At 43.0% G+C, this 21473-nt stretch overlaps 1 protein-coding gene across 8 annotated transcripts in view; it reads right to left on the bottom strand.

Annotated features, from left to right (window-relative positions):
- Window positions 1-21473, bottom strand: part of HPS3 (HPS3 biogenesis of lysosomal organelles complex 2 subunit 1) — an 85674-nt gene that overhangs the window by 11666 nt on the left and 52535 nt on the right. For all 8 annotated transcript variants that reach the window (XM_088472055.1, XM_088472051.1, XM_088472059.1 and 5 more), the window contains 6 exons: window positions 14178-14359; window positions 8333-8507; window positions 7597-7827; window positions 3815-4000; window positions 2458-2646; window positions 1573-1677 (listed from right to left, as the gene is read on the bottom strand). In XM_088472055.1, the coding sequence (XP_088328181.1) occupies window positions 1573-1677; window positions 2458-2646; window positions 3815-4000; window positions 7597-7827; window positions 8333-8507; window positions 14178-14359 (1068 nt within the window). The remainder of the gene's footprint in view (window positions 1-1572; window positions 1678-2457; window positions 2647-3814; window positions 4001-7596; window positions 7828-8332; window positions 8508-14177; window positions 14360-21473) is intronic.

Here is a 21473-nt window from a genome sequence, read left to right as displayed (position 1 = left end):
GAGGATGGTGCAGTCCATCTACATGCTTAGACGGCTGATGCCTTATTCGCCTGTAACATCTGCAGATAGGTAGATACTAAAAGCCAGATTCTGGACTGAGTGAACATAACCCTCCATCCAGGAAACATAGCAGGTTGTAATCATTGTGGGTAATCTAAAATGGGAGGCAGTGTGGGGCCTGATAAGCGGTCCACTAACTGCATCATAACCTGAGACCAGGAGGACATTCAAGGTGACCCCTGAACAGGTGCTGGCGAGGTGGATTGTTGTGGTGTATAACAATCAACAAACAGTCCATTCTGCATGAAATCCTGAGTCGCCAACTGCACAGGACTTACATGAAACCAACACAGAGACATCAGTCTCCTGTTTACCCTTGCCCTGAGACATGTGAAATACTTGCAAGTAATCTACAACCAGAATAGGGATAACAATGCAATGTGACCCTTTTCACAGATAAAAATAAATGTGAAGTACTCTCTAACGTTTGCTGCTAGCTAAGCTCAGCCCCGACCCGCTGAAATCACCAGCGCAATTACCGATGTTGCGGCCTGGCGGAGGTAGATGGAGTCGCAGTACGTGCATCTTAATTCAGATGCTTGGTACTGCAAACTCAGAAAACATAAAATAAAATAAAACACAAAATAAAAGCTGAGGACTGCTCAGAGCAATCCCCCTGTTACAAAGGTGCATCTTGATCCTACAGGACCAAACGAAGAACTGAAGTCCTATGGCTAGGGGCGGAGTATATATGGGGAAGGACCCGTGGCATTCTGGGAGCAGAAGCTTAAACTGTTTGGTGCCTGGTCTTCCAACCATAATATCCCCATGGTATACCTGTGGATCCCTAAGAAGAAAATGATAATAAGAATTGTTAGTTATCCTCCTATATGCCAATATTCAAAACCACAAATCATATTCTTTTACTTGATTCCTTTTAGAATTGGTAACTAATTGGCAGACATTGATTTACATGTTTGTAGGCGTTTACGCAAACGCAAATATCTTAAGACTGGGAGGCGGTAGAACCTTCGGACAAATACCTTAGTTCTCAACAAACTGTGGGCTACATTGATTAACATATTTCACTTATTAATGACTGATAAAAGGGGGCTAAGCCAGAACAAAATATTTGTGAAACTCTGACTTTTCAGGGTGCCACTATCTCAGCTTGGAAATAAATCTCAGGTTTCATATTTTTTGTGAGAGGTACATATTTACTAGTAATTTGTTACAACAAAAAGCGGAAGCCTGAGATGTATCCAACTTTTGTCTTATGGGACTTGTTTTCAAAATGTTTCTTTTTTTTTTTATTAGGACTAAATATCTCTGCTTGGTAACAAAGGAAAAGTTAAATTTATGATACTAAGCTACTGTGAAACAGCCATCTTGCTCTAATGTATATGCCCCATTGCAAAATGATCACTTTATAATGTGCAAAGTCACCTCTAGAGTTTTAACATTTACAAACTGATAACGTAGGCGGCTCCTCCAGCAGCAAGGGGTACAATCTGGGTAACAAAATGTAATTTGTGATAGCAATTATAACATTTACAACTAAATAAAACATACCAGTAACTTCATCAAGTCTCCACAGCGGAAGCAGGATATGGATTCTGAAGATACCATCTTTGTCATCCAAGGGCTGATTACTCCAAAATGGCTGCAGGAATTTCTCTGCAAACACAATAGTTGCATTTTAAATAGTTTTCATTTTATATATGGCATAATGCACCCGCCTTATTATATAGTCTATGGGACACTAAAAATCAGAGGAGTTTTATGCACAATCATAATATCCATACATTTGCAGCAAGGGGCATCATATTCGTAATAGTACACAAGTTTTCCCAATGTACATGGAAGAACATATAGGGCTTATTCATATATTAACCATCATAATTTCTCTCTATGTGTAAAATTATACAGTATATATTTTTATATTAAACAAAAAAGGTACAATAGAATAATTTTGTTTATAATATATATATATATATATATATCGATAAGCAAACAAGGAAAGAACCGCACACACTTAATGATGAAATCGTAGGTGCTAAAGTCACATATGGTATGCAAAAAAGCACTTCAGTCCTATGTAGGACCAGAAATCATGTGCTCATGATTAAGGTGTACATACACCGATACGGCCGTCGGGCCTAGGGCTACATGATATGGTCAACAGGAATACGATAAGTCATCTACATATATATGGCTCCTGTTCTGTGACTGAATTTGTTCTATATGTTTTGAGCATGGCTATGACTTTTAAACCTTAAAAATACAACAACATGTGGTGTGCTGGTCTCTGTTTTCTGGTCCTAGATAGGACAGAAGTGCTATATTATATATATCTATATATATATATATATACATATATATACACATACACACATACATACATACATACGCATATGCATATACACACAACATAAGGAAATGTAATAATCAACTTACCAGATCTTCTGGGGACTTTAAGGATCTCACACACACATGCTGTGGTTTGCATATCCTGCACACATAGTGAGATGTAAGTTTGAACAGTATGTCTTGTAGAACAGATTCTGGGGGATATGAGGTGAGACGAGCCTCCCAGAAATCTACAAGTATTTGTGGAACATCTTCATCAGTCTTCTCCCATAAAACCTAGAGGAAAACAGCAAAGAAAATAGTCTTTGTCCATCAGCTATTGAATCATGAGGCGGTGTCTTTAAGTACAGCTGTTAGTTTCACAACTGCTGAATACAGAAACCGTACCTGACCACCAAAATATTCAGATACAGTTTTTCTTCTCATAAACTGAATAGCAATGTATGTGCCCAACCTTCTGGTAGGAAGACCAGTAGACTGGAAGTCAAATGACATGGTCATCAGTCCAACTGAGGGTGGGAGAGCCATAGGGCTGGTTGTACTAAAGCTGAAAATTCGACCAAAACTCTGAAAACTACGGTTTTGGAGTTATGGTTGCATTCCCATATGTACCAAGCTCAGGAATGCTGTTGCCCAATAGAAGTCTATGGGCTTCTTTTCGTGTTCTATTCTGAGAGGGATCCAATCTGATCCCTCCCAGTGTCACCTGTGGCGCGCATGTCCTTCTATTGCAAAGGATAGCGCTTATGGGGAGAGCTGTCCTTTAAGATTTTAATTCCATTCCTAGGTACATAGCTGCGTCATTAACGCCAGTATGTACCCGATAAGTGTCGGGATATATGGCAATGCGATGCCTACACCATCCTGCCCTTAGTGTGGTGATGGCATCATGTTTCCCTGCATGGCTTTATGGTAACACTCTGCACTACATGAAGCCTGAGGAACAATATCGCTTTATTAGCATGAAGGTAAAATAAAGATTTTCATATTTAATGACATTTCATGTAATAGGACATTTCTGTAAGTTAAGTTAAATACTTGTCTGTGCAAGGAAATGGTCCCAGTTCAGTTGCTTCCTCAGGCAAAGAGGTTGTTCATAATTGTGTTGCAAATATAAGCCAAACACATTTGTGTGAAACATATTTGGTATAAAACAGCTACCTTACCAAATAAAAATAAGCCAGGAAAGGACATAACATAGGTGCAGGAGACCAAAACACAGGATTTGCAAAGGAAGAATAGGAACCCAGCATTAGATACAGCAATTCATATATTTACTTCCCTTCTCTATTACTAACTAGACGTCTCTGAGCTGTGAGCCTGGGAGAAGCGTGCAGAGACACCCATGTTTAAAGCTTTAACACCTGCCCATTAATATGCTAATGTTGAACATTCATATTAAGAAAAATGGATGACTGCATTTGAATGAGCAGATCAGTTTAACCTTTAGAAATAACTCTGCGTCTTTCAGATTAATTTTGCTGTTTTCATGAAGAGACACCACAACAGCTACGAGAAGTCCAAGCCGAGTGTCTCGGAAGTGAAAAGCCATCTCTGTTGGAATGATCTCTCCATTTCTACGCCTCATAACCAGCCTTGGCTCATCCAGAAAACCACACAGCACAAGCATCTGCAGGGGGAGTCAGTAAAGACAATTACTTAGGATATGTACAGTACTTACAGATTGCTGCAATACAGTCAGGGGGTTAATATAAGAAGCAGTGAAAAGAGAAGAGAAGTGGACCTGTGGAGAAGTTTCCCATTGCAAGCAATCAGCTTCAAGGTAGCATTTGCCAAGTACATTCTATAAAATGATAAGTAGAAGCTGATTGGTTGCTATGGGCATATTCTCCACTCTCCACTGCTTGATACATAAATCTGAAGGTACTGTACCATACACTGCAGCAAATACAGAACTCAAAATTAGGTTCACCAGATCAATTAGAAGACGGCATTACCAGTGCTCAGAGCACACATTACAAATAATGGCTGGGCACAAAAGCAAACAAACACAAAATCATGGCGATGTGACTGGTGTTTTGAATTCAAAGACCATTGTTCTTCCGCTCACAGGGATATATTTACTAATCAGCATGTCTTCAAAGCTGCTCAGTTTGGCTACACACATATCAAGGGGCAGATTACTATGCCAAAGTTGTCAGATCATTAGTGGCTTTGGCCGATGGATTTATAGTATATATCAAGAAATCTTTTGGAAACAGGCATTCAAATGTTTGATAACACCCTCAGCACCCTATTGGGGTATGCAACATGCTGCAAGTTGAAGGCAGCTGCAAGATTTCAGTAAGTCTCTATATATACTGTGTATATATATATATATATATATATATATATATATACACACACAAATAAATAAATAATCGCATGTGGATGGGCACTCCAGATAATTGTTTAAATGCCGTGGTGCCTTCCTATATGAAGTATGTAGCAAACAAATATTTTAAGGACAGAAGGAGGCGGCACTCATCCGGACTCATTTAAAAAATAAGGTGCATATTTAATAAGCCGACGTTTCAAAGCCGGAATGGCTTCGTCATCAGGGTGCCATTCCGGCTTTGAAACGCCGGCTTATTAAATATGCACCTTATTTTTTAAATGAGTCCGAATGAGTGCCGCCTCCTCCTGTCCTTGGAAGATTTGTTTGAGATTATATATATATATATATATATATATATATATATATACACATACACATACATATGTATATATATATATATATATATATATATAAACACACACACACACACACACACAGTGGTGCTTAAAAATTTGCGTGATATTGGATAATTTCCCTAAAAAAAAAAATGAACGTCTAATTTTCTTGTCTCATTTGTTTGATTTGGTTCTTTTTATTTACTTTTAGGACTTGTGTGAAAATCTAAGGTAGTTTTAGCCAAATTTCAGCAAAAATATAGAAAATTCGGAAGGGTACACTAACTTTCAAGCACCACTGTATGTAGGAGGAGGAGATAAATACTCCTATATCTCCAGACTGAAATGACTTAATTACACAGACACAATAGTCACTTTCACAATGTCAGAAAGCTTACTAACATTACCCAAATATGCGCACCGCCAATAACATTATAGAAACCAGAGATTTGTATTAATTTCAATACTAACTTGTTATAGACAAATAGAAGGGAATTACTAAATGGTTGCTAGGCTGAAAAAGCATATTTTACCTTTCAGCAGCTGTTTCTAGATCATTCAGGGGAGAGAGAGATAGAGTGGAGCCTTGGAGAGAGAGAGACAGAGCGGAGAAGTTGCCCATAGCAAGAAATCAGCTTCCAATTGTTATTTCATAGACTATGCTAGATAAATAATAGGTAGAAGCTAATTGTCTGTTCAATGTCTCCACTTTCTCTCTCTCCAAGGTTTGATACATCTCCCAATTTCAAAACAAGAAAAGAGGAGAAGAGATCTGTATCAGGTGCAGTTATATTAAACTTTAATTAATAATTCTTAAAATTAGTCCCAACTAGACAAGTAGCAGCAAAATATTGGTGAAAATAAAGTAATAAAGATATGTGCAGAAAATTGTGTTTAAAAGAAAATAAACACAAAATTGGTTAACAGCCAAATGCCTTGTGTGTCTTCTTTAGTATTGATTTTAAAAGTTAGTGCATGCTTAGGTTAACTTTTACAATATTGTCTTTTTATTTAATTCTTACTTCAGGAACCAAAATTAGTCTAATTATTCTCCCAATAATATTTGTTCTTGCTCGATAAGTATATAATTAAATTACTTATTATTACAAAAAGATCTGTTATTTGAACTCTCTTAGCTTGTTAAATACATGGAAATATATGAGAGTATCACTTTAAAAAGATAATCTCCTGTCTTTTAGTTATCCGACAAGTGGGTAATTTTCCTTAAGTAAGGTGTCCATATATTTTAGGTAGTCATCATCACTCCAAATTTACATATGGATAATCCAGATATTATTACATTCCACTTGGTAGGTATACATATGGAGATAATATAATACCATCACTATAGCAAGTTCAGAAATATAGGAGGGGCATTTAATTGTCAGTATTGTAATGCAGTAAGTTCTTCTCAAGAGAGTTTGGCTCTGAGATACAGTAAGCTGCTACTATATATTTCCTTCACTTACAGGGGTATTCAATATGGGTGCGATAACATCGTTTTTGCGTTAATATCGGAGGTATTACGTCATTATCGCAGGTTTTACTTTTACACTGTATTCAATTTCAGAGACTTATCGCCGGTTTTGAAAAGCCTTTGATAAAAAACGGGGATAACTTTTCACCATTGAATAGGTGTCGAAAAAAAGTGCAGAATTGGGGTTTAGGGGTGCAAGCTTAAAAAAAATAGCCTGCACCCCTGGGAATGACATTTAAAAAAGAACCGTGTCAAAAAAAGTAAAAAAAAAAAAAATAGGGACACCCCAAAAAATTAATTTAAAAATTGGGGTGAAAAAAAAAAAAAAGGGAAAAAATTGTTTAACAATAGGGAAATAGGTTCAGGGCTATTCTGCAAGTATGCGGCAGGTGTTTTCTAGAATAGATTTATAGTGGCAGGTGCACAAATGCAGAATTTTTAAAAAGTTACTTTAGGGACTTAAAAATATGCTAGTACCCATTTTCATGTACCCCAAATTTGATGGGACCACTTAAAAAAACGAAAAAAATAACCTAAGTGCTCTTCTGCATCACTTATTCGATGTCGGGAAAAAAACACCTGCTGCGGCTATTTAAATCCCCGACTTTCAATTAAAGGCTAAAATGGTGGTACCCATAGTGTTCCCCCATGTTTTTACAACTTTAGGGGGTCTTACAATTATTTTAAGGAAAAATTCGTAACTTTACGCAAATCCAACTTCAGAGTTTCCCGTTTTCGTTAATTTGATATTGAATACGGGGATAAGCGGGAGCGCGCACCATACCTTAACGCAGAAAAAAACTCTGATATGAAACGTTAACTTCGACAGTGAAGTTAACGTTTCATATTGAATACCCCTCATAGAGTGCAAGGATTTCTCTAAGATTGGGCCTGGGTTACAATGCATCTCTTATTAAAAAATGTTTCACAATTAGCTACTAAAGTAGTTTTCTCAGATTGCCAATGATCGTATTCATTATACGGTCACTATAGCTAGTGGAGTTTATAGGTCACTCCCTATGTTTTACACAATAACAACTGAATCAATTACTGAATGTATTCATGTGACGTCTCACCTCTGAATGACGCTGCATTGCTGCTTCATAAGTCTGGAGGTCTTGCAACCTAAGGGCCATGGCTGCCTTTGTAAGAGAAAGAAGGGCTGAGGGGGACGAATTTTCTAACTGTTCCAAGAATTCCATAGACTTTGTGGGACAGGCGTTCGTCATGCAAGGGCTGCACAACACATGAGGCAGTTGGCTCGGTTCTGTGGCATTAAAGATCTGCAACACTTTCATGGCCATTTCCTAGGAAAATAAACATGATTATTAACTGTAAAACATGAAATTACTAGTGCTCACACTGTGCTTAGAACAATAGAAAAGACTAGCAGAACAGCCACAACATCAACATGACCCAAATATATAAAACCACATGGTCACTAGTTATGTTAAGGAAGGATTTTGTACTGTGATATGGAGAATAAACAAAGTTATGGCATTTTTTAATGCTGGCCACCAGCAATACAAATATATTTGTAGAAAGCAATGGGGACCCCTTTTAATGGCTTTATAACGTTTACAGTGACAATCTTTTTCAATGACTATACATTTTAGAAAGGATTAACTAAACATTATATGTGGTTTGATCACTCCCATTAATGTGCCACTGAACATAAAATAGAAGGTGATCCAATCCTAAAAAGCAGTTTAAAAACAAACATTTATAAAAATATAAATTCATAATGGAAATATTAATGGGTCACTACTGCTATAGGCACATGTTACACAATAACAAATCAATCATTTATACTTCACTCAGTTGTTCATCCAATTCTTCAAAAAGTGTATGTTTGAGATAAAACATGAAGCCTTTCCCATAGTCCTGTGTTAGATCTTTGCACAGAACACGCTCTACAATGTCAGATACAGACAAGCAAGACATCTTGTAGTAAGGGAGTGCCAGATGGGAATTCTTTGTATCCAGCCTAAAGAGCATGAGAAAATACAAAAGCATGTTTAAAGTCAATAATATGAAACCTACATATGTAGTGGCCATTTATAATATGAACACCTGCTAGTTATTGTAAATATTTAGTCAGCCAATCATAGGGCAGCAACTCATTGCATAACATGTAGACATGGCCAAGAGATTCAGTTGTTCAGAAAATGGGGAAGAAACATTATGCAAGTGACTTTGTCCATGACGTGATTGCTGGTTTGACTATTTCTGAAACTCCTGGTTTTCTCACCCAGTGGTCTCTGGATTATATATAGAATGTTTGGCCTGAACCTCTTGACTATGGTCCTGATGCAGATGTGGATGGTATTACACAGCCGTCGGAAAGTGACTGTACAATACTGGAGGCATCTACGGGAAACAGACGCCTCCTGATAGCAATTGCGATCAGAGTGCAGCATCCGTAGACGCTGCTTTGGATCACCATCGGATAATCGGAAAACTGCATTAATATATTCACTACTGTCCGGACCTGAATCAGGCCCTATGCATGCATGTTTTAATGCATTGAGTTACTGATGAATAGACAAATCACATTAATGAGAAGGTTACCCAATAATGTGGCCTCAGTGTGTACATAAATGTAATAAAAATGCTCATTTTAGCTAAGGTACACAAAAGGTTTTTTTGTGTTGACCATTGGTGTGTCGACCATTTTAACTGGTCAACCTTTTGTCAGTCGATCCCTGAGGGGTCTATTTACTAAGCAGTGTTAGGAGACAGAGTGAAAAGTGATAAGGTACCAGCCAATCAGCTCCTAACTGCCATCTCACAGGCTGTGTTTGAAAAATTACAGTTGGAAGCTGATTGGCTGGCACCTTATCACTCTGTCTCCTAACACTGATTAGTAAATAGACCCCTTAGTTCCTGTTGACCTTTAGCACCTGTACACGATCTGGTGTAGACCTAAACATTGTGGACACCTTCATCCAGATACCAAATCAAATGCAGTTTCGGAGCCTAAGTAGAAATCTAACACGATTAATCTCTATTGGAATCTCATCAGGCATGTTTGTAACTGCTTCTGGAAAATGACTTTAGATGACCACAAATGGTCCAAATGCACAAACAGGCCACAGTCATATTCTAGAGGAATCAGCCAGCTCCTGTCCAATTTGGTCACTGGCGTGTGGTGCCAAGTTAGATCCTGCTGCTTACCAACTGGTAGGATTGGGTGGACTTGAAGTCCTGAGAAGTCACACTCCAAAATACTGAAAAGTGGTGTGGGACACTGCTGTAGACCTTTACGTTCTTTTCATTCATGACAACCATAATGTTTTAAAAGAAGAATTACAGCAATAATTCTTAAATTTTTATTTCCTTATAGATGAACTTCTCTGAAGTAACAAAATGACAGCAGTCCCATGTCAACTAGCCCGAAAGACCTTGCAGTACACCAAATGAAACAGACTTTACCTGGAGAAGTTTTGGTAAAAATTTGGGGAGCCGTAGATGGGCCAAAGGGTAAAGCCTGCAATTGGTAATGTTGCTGAAGGACAGCAAACCGTAAAAAATTGCTGGTGGGATCGTATAATAGGAACATGCAGATATGCATCTTGAATGTCCAGGGAAACCATGTAATTCCCCGGCTCCATTGCCAAAATAATTGATCAGAGAGTTTCCATACGAAACTTGGGGACATGGATAAACCTGTTGAGGGTTTTTAGATTTAGTATAGGGCGATAAGCCCCATTCAGTTTCTGAACCAGAAATAGATTGAAATAATAACCTCTTCCCTGCTGCAACACAGGAACCGGGACTATTACTGCAGCAGGGAGTGAAAGGCTTCCTGAAAAGCCAAGGCCTTGACCGCATCTGATGGGGATCTGTGCACAAAAAAACTTCTGGGGAGGTTGCCTCCTGAAAGGGAGGACATACTCCTGAGAGACCACTTCGCAGACCCAGGCATCTGTTGTTGTTTGACGCCAACAATCCGAAAAATGAAGAAGTCAGCCTCCCACCCTGGGATCCCCCAGGAGGAGGCTCTCGCCCCATCAGGCAGAGGGTTTGTTGTCAGGCTAATGCGGGCCATACACGGGGCGATTTGAAAACGGTACGTTTTCAAATTCAGCCCGATGCATCGCATGCTACTGTGAATGGTAGACAATGCATCTTACAAGATGCTTCGTTTAGCTATTTAACAGCATGAAGGATCGCAGATCTTATGGGTTTTCCATAAGATCTATGATGCCGATGTACGACGGCGGGGGACGCGCATTGCCATCGTACAGCATGCCAAACCACACACGATATGCACGATTGATCATTGCGATCGATCTAAATCGTGCACATCGTGTAAAATATCTTACCCTTTATGGGCCCGCCTTATGGGGGGTATCCACTTAGCGATATACAAACAAGAGCATGAGTGCGACATTGCAATCGTGCTGTCGTTTGTATAGCTAGTGATTGCCTAGACTGAACGTTCACTCGTTCAGTCCAGGCACATCCCTCATCCCTGCACATGCTGAACCTGACGAGATCGTCAGGTTAACCTGCATGTACGGGCGATGCCGGAAGTGACCCGCGGGGGCACGCGGGTCGCTTCCGTCCAAAACATGCCCGATGCATGTGCGATTTGCAAGCAATTGCACGATAACGACATCGTTATCGTGCAATCGCTTGTTTAAATCGCTAAGTGGATACCCCCCATTAGAAGCTGGACGTCTTGCAGGCCCAGAACTCTTAGTTTGTAGCCTTGATATTTTGCAAAAACTAGACGTCTTAGAGGAAGGCTGTTCCCTTGCTCATTCCTGACAACCGAAGGACCGAAAATAAACCTGCCTAGACTTTATAGACACCGTAGATGGCAGACCTGCTAACTTTGAAGCCGTCAGAGTAGCTAATATTTTATCCAAATATGCTCAAATGAGTACTTTTCCACAGAAAGGTAAAAAACTTCCAGCGCCTTCTTTGATCCTGTATCAGGTTTCCAGGATCTTAACCAAAGGGCCCTGAGTGCCACTATTGAAGCTGCTGATGTTTTAGAAGCTAAAATTCCAGCCTCTACAGCAGCTCCTCCCAGACAGGAAGCCACTTCCAGCATATGGGAGATATAAATCATTTGATCTCTGGTAGCATTTGATAAAGAATTTTCCAATGCTCCCATCCATTCTTCAACCGCTTGGGCTACCCAGGCTCCAGCCATAGCTGGACGAGTAAGCGCTCCAGATGATTAAATAAATCGCTTTAAGATACTCCATTTTTTTATCCGTGGAATCCTTCAGGGAAGATGCCGACGGAATACGCAATGAAGCATTTCTGGTTAAAAGCGTCACATGAGCATCCACAGTAGGAGGTATCTCCCGCTTAGTACATAAAGAAGCCGGGAAAGGATACAACGATGTTATTGTCTTAAATCACATAAAAAGGTTTGTCTGGTTTACCCCATGCCTCATCCATAAGCTCAGTGAGCTGTTCAGATTCAGGTAACTCCGTTTTGATCACCTTCCGGGGGTGATTAAACACTGGAGCCTTCTTACGATGAGCCGTTTCATCATCCCGAATTTCTAGGATTGATTTAACTGCTTTCACCAAAGAACGGATGGTCCTCCTACCTCGAGCTAGATCCTGGAGAGGAAGCTTACGCATCATCTGAATCCTCTGATGATGCGTCTGATATGTTGAGCAGACTGATAAAAAGCTAACTTGCGCTTAGGGGCCTTAGTAACTACCGGTCAGCTTATCAACATTAGATGGTGCCATACTCTGACTAGAATGGCCATCAACATCCTTCCAGGAAGGATGCATAGGAGGTGTAAACATAATATGCTGTGGACACCCCATCCAAGGAGGCATAGTGGGAGCAGCCATACGATCCACAAACTGCTTCATTACCTGGGACAAAGAGAATACCCAAGAAGGCTCTTGTCCAGGGACAGGTAAACTGTACTGGTTAGGTGGCTCTTTATAACAGAAAACACACAAACCATCCTTAGTCTACTGAGGGGACAAATAAGCCATACATGATTTACATGAAACCAGCACAGAGGGCTTCCCCTCCTGTATCCTTTTATTTTTTGACATATTCAAAATAAAGGCAATAATTGCAATGTTATGTGACAGCCTTCACAAAATCTTAATGAATGTGAGAAAGACCTCCACCCCAAGATGATGGAGAGAAAAACAGAGATAGTTATAATTGACATACAGAAATAAAAGACAGTGTCATTACAGCAGCTAGCTAACAGTCATATACAATGCATATGTAATATAATTAAAATCAACTCTAAATCAACTACACAAACACAAAGGAATGGTAGGATATAGAGCACTATACACCTTAACCAAGGGAGAGGTACAGTAAACAGGGAGACTGACCTAAATCCTTCTGAGACCAACAGCTACAGGGCGCACTGAGCGTGGACCGTGAGCATCTCCTATACACGTGGAGGGTAGGTGGAGCAAACCAGACGCGTGAAGCACTTTGTAGGGACCGTGGGCCTGATTCAGACCCGCTCACTAGATGCGATCGCTCGCACCCAGAGTATGCAAATTTGTCAAAGTGACGGCATGGGAAGCGATCGCTCGCCAAGTCATAAACACACCCACTTTAGCTGTGCGAGCGATCGCTATGTGTATGCAGACACCCATAAGCGTATGTTGAGACGCCCACTAGCGCATGTCATCTCCAGGAAGTGTATTAAAACATTGGTACATCGAGCACCATCGGAAGGGATCGCAGCGCTTGTGGTTGCCTTACCCTGCCGCAAGCACTGCGAGGACTTCAGTGTAAAAAACAGGCATGTGACGTGTACTATGACGCTGCCTGTTAATTATGCACGCCTTAAAAACGGCGTAGAAACACCGAGGCGCGACTGCGTTCGCACCTCCACAACCCAGTTATTAGTGTCCTGCCCCTGTTACCACCCACAAACGGCCTCTGTCACTCATTTCACTTGGCTGTCTTTGCTAGGCGAGCGAGTGGGCTGCGATCGCACAGAGTAGTTCGCGCACGCGCAGAACGAAGCGTGCGCATGCGCGTTCGCAAACCATCGGGCCGCTTGCGAGCGCACAGCGCTCGCAAGGGGGTCTGAATCAGGCCGTGTACAGACGCTGAGTACTGCTGACTCAAGCATAAGAAAATAAAAATAAATTATATAATAAAAGCTTAGGACTGCCAGAGCAGTCCCGTTACAAAGGTGCGTCTTGATCCTGCTGCACCAAACGAATAACTGAAGTCCTATGGCTAGGGGCGGGGTATATATGGAGGAGAACCCATGGCATCCTGGGAGCTGAAGCTTTAACTGTTTGGTGCCTGGTCTCCAACCCTAATATCCCCATGGTATCCATGTGGATCCCTATGGACCCTAAAGAAGAAATAGTGCTGTTGTGCCTCTGTATTCATGACTTAACAGGGAACATTAATGTCTATTTTGTGTTTTTGTCATCTCTCAAACCAAAAGTTCTCTGCTGGAGCAAAGAGAAGTGAGGTCATTGCGAATATACTAATATGCTGTGACTGATGGAATAATCAGGTGACACAGAGGTTATAAACACATCGCTGCTGTACATAAGTTTGTTGAGTTTTCCCTAGATAAACTCTGTTCACAATCTAACATCATTTTAGAAGCCATTCTTTTGCGTCCTTCGTTATTTAGAGCTGGTGTAACTTAGAATGTTGTGCTGAAACACTTACCTGCTGAAACAGTCCCCTAAGTGTGCACAGCTCTCTCTGAATGCTGACACCAGTTCCTCTTTGTCTGCAGAGTCCACCAAGTCTGGGTCCACTAGAGCTGCCCTTAGCAACAGGTGAGCTTCGCTGAGGAGGTGAAAGGTGCCATGTGTTTTCATAGTCTCGTATATCTTGCTATACTCCACCTAATGAAAGGTGCAGGGAGACAGAAATAACTAGGGAACTCATTGGGGTAAAGTCATCATAGTAGCACTCCATATCTTTATTTTATATGGTCAATAACTGGTTCTACAGAAAACAAGAAATATGGTAAGAACTTACCTTTGTTATGTCTGTTTCTAAGAAGTCCTTAGGGTCCACAGGGATACCTTGGGGATTTAGAAGACGTCTGGAGTGCGGGCACCGAGCATTTAAAAACTTTCCTCCCAAGATGCAATGGTCTCCCCTAAACCCAGAGGCACCTCAGTTCGTAACAAGCCAAAGGCCGGAGGAGGAGCACAGAGAGAAATAAAATCTGGAACACACAAGAATCATATTCTCACACAAAAGGAGACAGAAGACTGGTGACCAGAACAACAACCTACTGAAGCACAGGACGTCAGGGCGGCCGCCCTGTGGACCCTAAGGACTTCGTAGAAACAGAGATAACAAAGGTAAGTTCTTACCATATCTCTTGTTTTCTACTTCAGGGTCCTTAGGGATCCACAGGGATACCTTGGGGATGTCCCAAAGCAGTATCCTTCAAGGGTGGGGACGCTTCTGTGCAGAAAGGAGAAACTGCCGCCGAAGGAAGCATCCTGAGAGGCGAAGGTATTAAATGCATAATACCTTACAAAAGTATGGACAGTGGACCACGTGGCAGCCTTACAAATCTGAACAGCCGAGGCGCCACGTTGAGCTGCCCACAAAGGACCCACAGACCAAGTAGAATGAGCTTTCACAGATGGTGGAACAGGAAGGCCTTCCCTAGAGTAAGCCTCAGAAATGGCCAGTCAAATCCATATGGCCAAAGTCTGCTTACCAGCAGGCCAACCCCTTTTATGATATCCAAAAAGAAGAAACAGAGAGTCAGATTTCTGAAGGGAAGAGGTACGGTCCACATAACTTCTGAGGGCACGTTCAACATCCAAAAAGGCTTCACCTGGAGAGAGGTCTGGAGAATTAAAGGCAGGCACAACAATTTCTTCATTGATGTGAAAACTGGACACTGCCTTAGGCAGGAAAGCAGGGCGAGTTCTCATCACTGTCCTGGTGAAAAAACAAAAAAGGGAAACGACAAGAGAGCGCCCCCAACTCTGAAACCCTTCTGGCCGAAGCCATGGCCAGAATAAAAACACAGTCTTAACTGTAAGCCATTTGAGGTCCACTGATTCCAGTGGGTCAAACGGAGGGCCCTGTAAGGCCCTGAGAACAACCACCAGATCCCAAGGTGCCACAGGGTGAACATAGGGAGGCTGAATGTGAAGGACCCCTTGAAGAAAAGTGCGAACCTCAGATATAGAGACAATTCTTCCCTAGAACCACACAGTGCGCAGATGTGTACCTTCAGAGAGGCGAGACCAAGACCAAGGTCCAAACCCGCCTGCAGTAAAGCTAACAGTCTGGAGATCTTAAAGACCTGAGGGTCATAACCCTGAGGATGACACCATTCAAGATAGGTAAGCCACACCCTGTGGTAGAGCAGAGCTGAAGCAGGTTTGTGAGCACTGATCATAGTGTGAAACACAGAGGATGAGAAACCTCTAGACCTTAGAAGGGCTGTCTCAAAGGCCACACCGCCAAAGACAGACGAGCCACGTCCGGGTACAGGCAAGGTGACAATAGGTCCGGACATTGAGGTAACAGCAGTGGGGCGTCTATGGAGAGAGACTGAAGATCTGAGTACCAATGACGTCTGGGCCACACTGGAGCCACCAATACAATCTTTCCCTCGTCCTGCTTGAACTTTCAAAGTACTCAAGGAAGAAGGAAGATTGGAAGAAACAGGTATGCAAACTGGACGGTCCATTTGACTGAAAGAGCGTCCACCAGAACCACACCGAAGTCCCTTTTTCTGGACCTGTACCATGGCAGCTTGTGATTTTGACAAGAGGCCATGAGATCCAGTTCTGGCAGGCCCCACCTGTCCACCAGGAGTTGAAACACCTCTGGGTGAAGAGACCATTTCCCTGGATGCATATCGTGAGGAAGTCGGCTTCCCAATTGAGAACTCCTGGAATGAACACTTCTGATATGGCTGGTAGATGTTTTTCCGCCTAAGTTAGAATGCAAGATACCTCCAACATTGTGGCCTGACTTCGAGTGATTTATGTAAGCCACTGCCGTGGCATTGTCCGTCTGAACTTGCATGGGTCTTCCCTGCAGGAGAGGTCCAGCTAATTAAAAACTGCCCGAAGTTCTAGGACGTTTATGTGGAGAATAGACTCTTCAACAATCCACCGACCCTGGATGGAGCGTGACCACGTCACCGCACACCAAACTCTTAGGCTGGCGTCAGTCATCAGAAGAACCCAGTCCGGAATCCAAAAGGGATGGCCCACATTGAGATAAGGCGTCTGTAGTCACCAGGCCAGAGAGAGCCGTATCTCCAGAGAGAGCACCTTCGTCTGAGACTCAACCGATTGGGCAACCCACCCAACTGGAGAGAATCAATCTCTGCTGCAGAGGTCTGGGATGAAACTGGGCATATTCCACCATGACGAATGTTGAGACCAGGGAGCCCAGCAATTGCATCGCTGAATGGATGGACACTCGACGAGAGTGGAGACATCTGCGCACTCGCGTCTGCAAAGTGGATATCTTTTCTGTTGTCAGAAAAATCTGTTGTTGTTGGGAGTCTAAGAGAGCCCCCAGATGTAACATCCTCTGAGACGGCGTCAAGGAGGACTTCCAGTTGATTAACCACCTGTGAGACTTTAACACCGAGATTGTGAGGCTTAGGTGGTACTGAAGCATCTCTGGAGATCTCGCTAGTAGTAACAGATCGTCCAGATAGGGCAATAGGCGTACTCCCTGCAGCCGCAGATGAGCCGCCATGACCTTGGTGAACACTCGAGGAGCAGAAGAAAAGCCTAAACGGGAGAGCCTGGAATTGAAAATGTTGCTGTTTGATAGCAACCTGAGGAAACGTTGGTGTGACGAAGCAATGGAAATATACAGGTATGCATCCTGAATATCTAGGGACACCATAAAATCTCCAGGTTCCATAGCCAGTATGATGGACCGAAAAGTCTCCATCCTGAATTTTGGGACCCTGAGAAACTTGTTCAGGCATTTGAGGTTGAGGATAGGCCTAAATGAACCATTTGGTTTCTGCACTAGAAATAGGCTGGAGTAATATCCTGCTCCCCTCTGGGGAGCCAGAACTGGGACAATGACAATGACTACTGCAAACAGCGTTCTGAAGCTGCAAGGCCTTGGTCCTGTTCTGAGAACCTGTGCAGAAACATTGTTGAGGGGTCTCCTGCAGAAGGAGAGGGTGTACCCGTGGTAGACCACTTCTCTGACCCAAGTGTGCTTTGTGGTCAGGCACCAAGAAAGGGCAAACTGAAGAAGTGGGCCTCCCACCTTGGGGTCCCCCAAAAGAAGGCCCTTCCCATTAGGAGGAGGGCTTGTCCTCTGGCTTGGAAGCTGGACGTCTGGTACTCCAGACTTGTTTCTTGGGCTTGCTTTTCTTCCTGGTGATGGACTGTCTAGGAAAGGACTGACCCCTGGCCTTGTTAGGAGGTCGGTAGGACCAAAAGGAGGAAGACCTGGCACCCGTAGAGGATGAATGTCCAGACGGGAAACACGCAGACTTGGCTGCGGCCAATGTCTCTGCAATTCTGTACAAATCCGGAACGAATAAAACCTTACCATTAAAGGGGAGGACCTCCAACCCCTTCTTGGAGTCTGCGTCAGCCCTCCAGGAGTGTAACCATAGACAACGGTGACCAGCAATCGCAGAAGTAGAGACCCTGGAATTCAAGAGGCACACATCCAATGCTGTCTCGTTGATGGAGGAATCCTGTAGGTTACCCACCAGGGTCCTTTGTTCTTGAAGTGCGTCCTAAGGTCTCCAAGGCATCAGCCCGGGCCACCATAGCCCTGGCCACCCAGCAGATGGCCATGACAGGCCGAGCCATAGTGCCAGAGAGAGAATAGATGGAGTTCAGATACATCTCAACTCTCTTATCTGTGGCATCCTTAAGGGAAGACATGGATGGCAAGGGCAGCGTCGCACTCTTAACCAACCGCGTGACATGCAAATCTACAAATAGAAATGATTTCCCAAAGGAAGGGATATGAGGAAGGCAAGCGTTTGGAGGGTTGATAACGCTTACCAGGTGATTTCCAGGCCTGTTGCCAGTGGGCCACCAATTGCTCCAGGAAAGGGAAAGAGAGCTGCAGTCTGCTTAGTCCTTTTGAATAAGGAGTGTTTAAGTTTAGGAGGGGGTGGGCAATCCTCCTCGATCACTAACACTTCACGCACCGCCCCAATAAGGCCGGTGATATACACCTTCGAAGAAGCGTCTTCTTCCAGGGATGAACCCTCAGACTCTGAGAGCTCCCCTTCGTCCAAAGGCAGCAGCATGTCGTCAAGAGTCGATTGAGAAGATCGAACCAGATATCGCCTGGACTTGACCAGGGCCTCTCCTCCCCCTCCCAATTCTAATGGCCGAGTCCTGGCAGAAACCGCAAAGGTGCTAACCGGGACCGGAAAAGCCTGCAGCACCACAGGCTGAGGGAGGAACCCCTGAGGAGACATTATAGTCTGTTGGGGGCATCCCATAACTTGAAACATAGGAGGCATGGATCATGCGTCCGGCCATGGTGTGCAGCTCATGTACAAATTCCACATAAAGGAGGCTGTTGCTGTGAAGGTGTGACCGCCGACGGTCCAGGAGGGGTATAACATTTTACACACAAACCATCCGTGAAAATGTCCCCCTCCCTCAACCCTGCCCTGCACTTAATGCATGTTAGGAGGGCAGGGGAGGCATGCACTTCATCCTCGCCGCCCAACATCCTGGCAAGCAGAAATGCTGTGCCTGTGACCGACCTTTAGCAGACAATACTGCAAGGTATATGCACAAAACTAAGAAATATACATACCTGCGCACATAATCAAAAAAAATACTTATTATTAGAACCCCATGTTAATAATCAGATTTTATTGTTGATATCAAATAATGGGGGTGCTGCCACTTGACAAGGAAATAATGTTTTACTTTAAGAAAAGAAAGAGAACAAAGATTTGTCTATTTATGTGGCGCACAATAGGAAGATTACTTTAAAATTATTAATTCTTTATTAGGTATACATTAAAAAGAATTTGTTGGAAACTACAATCAGCGAAATAAAAGGAAATTATAAAATATAGTATTAGAAAAATTAGTAATGAAAAAAGAAAGAATTAGATTAAAATTGAAAGGATACCCTCCCGCGTGATATTATTACTTGGTATTCATTGTAAATAATATTATTAGTGCCTTAAAGCCGACAGCTTCTCACATAACACATTAGATATATATGTTGTCAGTCCTATACAGGGTTCTATCCCTTAGCGTATCTGTCAATTTGTCACGCGGGATCCGCTAGCAGGACCAGCGTGGACATCCATGTGACTGTCCGCGTTGCGCACACTGAACTGTGTGCTCCTCTTTCGTAAATACTTAGAGGGCTGTATCGAACTGAGGTGCCTCTGGCCCAGGGGTGGATTTAGGGGAGACCGTAGCATCCTGGGAGTAAAGTTTTTAACTGCTCGGTGCCTGATCTTCTGATGTCACCTAAATCCCCAAGGTATCCCTGTGGATCCCTAAGGACCCTGAAGTAGAAAGGACTCTTTTTTTTTTTTTTTTTTTTATAAGCCAGCCAATCATTTTCAGGATTATTTACAATTTTCAAAAAATTGCACATGAGATTTAAGAAAAACAGTTATTGTGTCTGCACTTGAGGAGGCTTCAACCATCTATAATAAGGCATCACATGTGGTCATTTCTTTAGAGGGTGCTATAATTTTCTGAAACCATATTAGCAAAAACTATAATATTAATAAAAAGAAAAACTCTAGTTAACCAAATAAAAATCTTAAAATAACTAATAAACGTTATTAATTTAACAGGATTTTGGTACTTACCGTTAAAACCATTTCTCCGATTCCACAGGGGACACTGGAGCTTCATGACAATGGGGTATAGACGGTGGGTTGAGTTGACCCTGGCACTTTAAAAATCTAAAAGTGTGACTGGCTCTTCCCCTTCTATGCCCCATCAGCCCCAGTTTTAAGAACTGAGCCCGAGAGGAGACTGAGAACAGACAGAACGACAGAGAAGGAGAACAGGAAAAAGAAACTCAGTCCAACATACTGACGCACTGCAGGAACACAACAGGATGCAGGAATAAACAGTCACACAACTAGAACAGACCAAAACTGCAACAGAACTGAAGCAGAACAATGAAGAACTGGTAAGCAGGCAAGAAGCATTGGGCGGGCGTCCAGTGTCCCCTGTGGCACAAAGGGGGGCTGACCTCTAAGCACCCCTTGTAAAAAGGTCTGAACCGCCGGAATCAGAGCTAGGCGACGCTGGAAAAAAAATAGAAAGAGCAGAAATCTGCACTTTTAGCGATCCCAGACGTAGGCCCACATCAAGCCCTTGGGAACAGGTATACAAGGCTGTATGGCCAAGGAATCAGTAAAGCATCCGCTCCCACCGCTGCTGGATCCCTGGTAGTTGATATGTCCGGGTCGCCATAAGATCTATCTGTGGTCTCCCCCATCGGTGAACTAGTTGACGGAATACCTCAGGATGAAGGGGCCACTCCCAAGGGTGAAGATCCCTCCGGGGTGAAGATCCTGACGACTGAGGTAGTCCGCTTCCCAGTTGTCGACTCCCGGAATGAATACTGCGGAGATGGCCTTGACGTGCCCACATGAGATGCGGCTGGCCTCTCATTGCCAGACGACTGCGGGTTCCCCTTTGTCGATTTATGTACGCCATGGCCGTGGCGCTGTCGCATTGTATCCGAACCAAAAGTCCTCGTAGCAGAGGAGCAGCCTGTATTAAGGCTCTGTAGACTGCCCGCAGTTCGAGAACATTGATCGATAAGATGGAATCCTGCCGCGACCAACGCCCCTGGAAGTGATTCTCCAGGACCACAGCTCCCCATCCGCGGAAGCTGGCGTCCGTAGTGACCAAGGTAAAATTCCAAATTCAGAAGCACCGACCTGCTAACAGATGGTCCGTCCGGAGCCACCAGAGCAAGGATATGTGGGTCAGGGGAGACAGACGCACCAGCCGATGCATCTGAAGGTGGGAC

Source organism: Taudactylus pleione, unplaced genomic scaffold (genome assembly GCF_031769625.1).
Source record: "Taudactylus pleione unplaced genomic scaffold, aTauple2 ptg000120l, whole genome shotgun sequence".
In the NCBI taxonomy this organism is placed as follows: domain Eukaryota; kingdom Metazoa; phylum Chordata; class Amphibia; order Anura; family Myobatrachidae; genus Taudactylus; species Taudactylus pleione.
The sequence above is the reverse complement of the archived record's forward strand: the minus strand, read 5'-3'. Positions and strand labels throughout refer to the sequence as shown.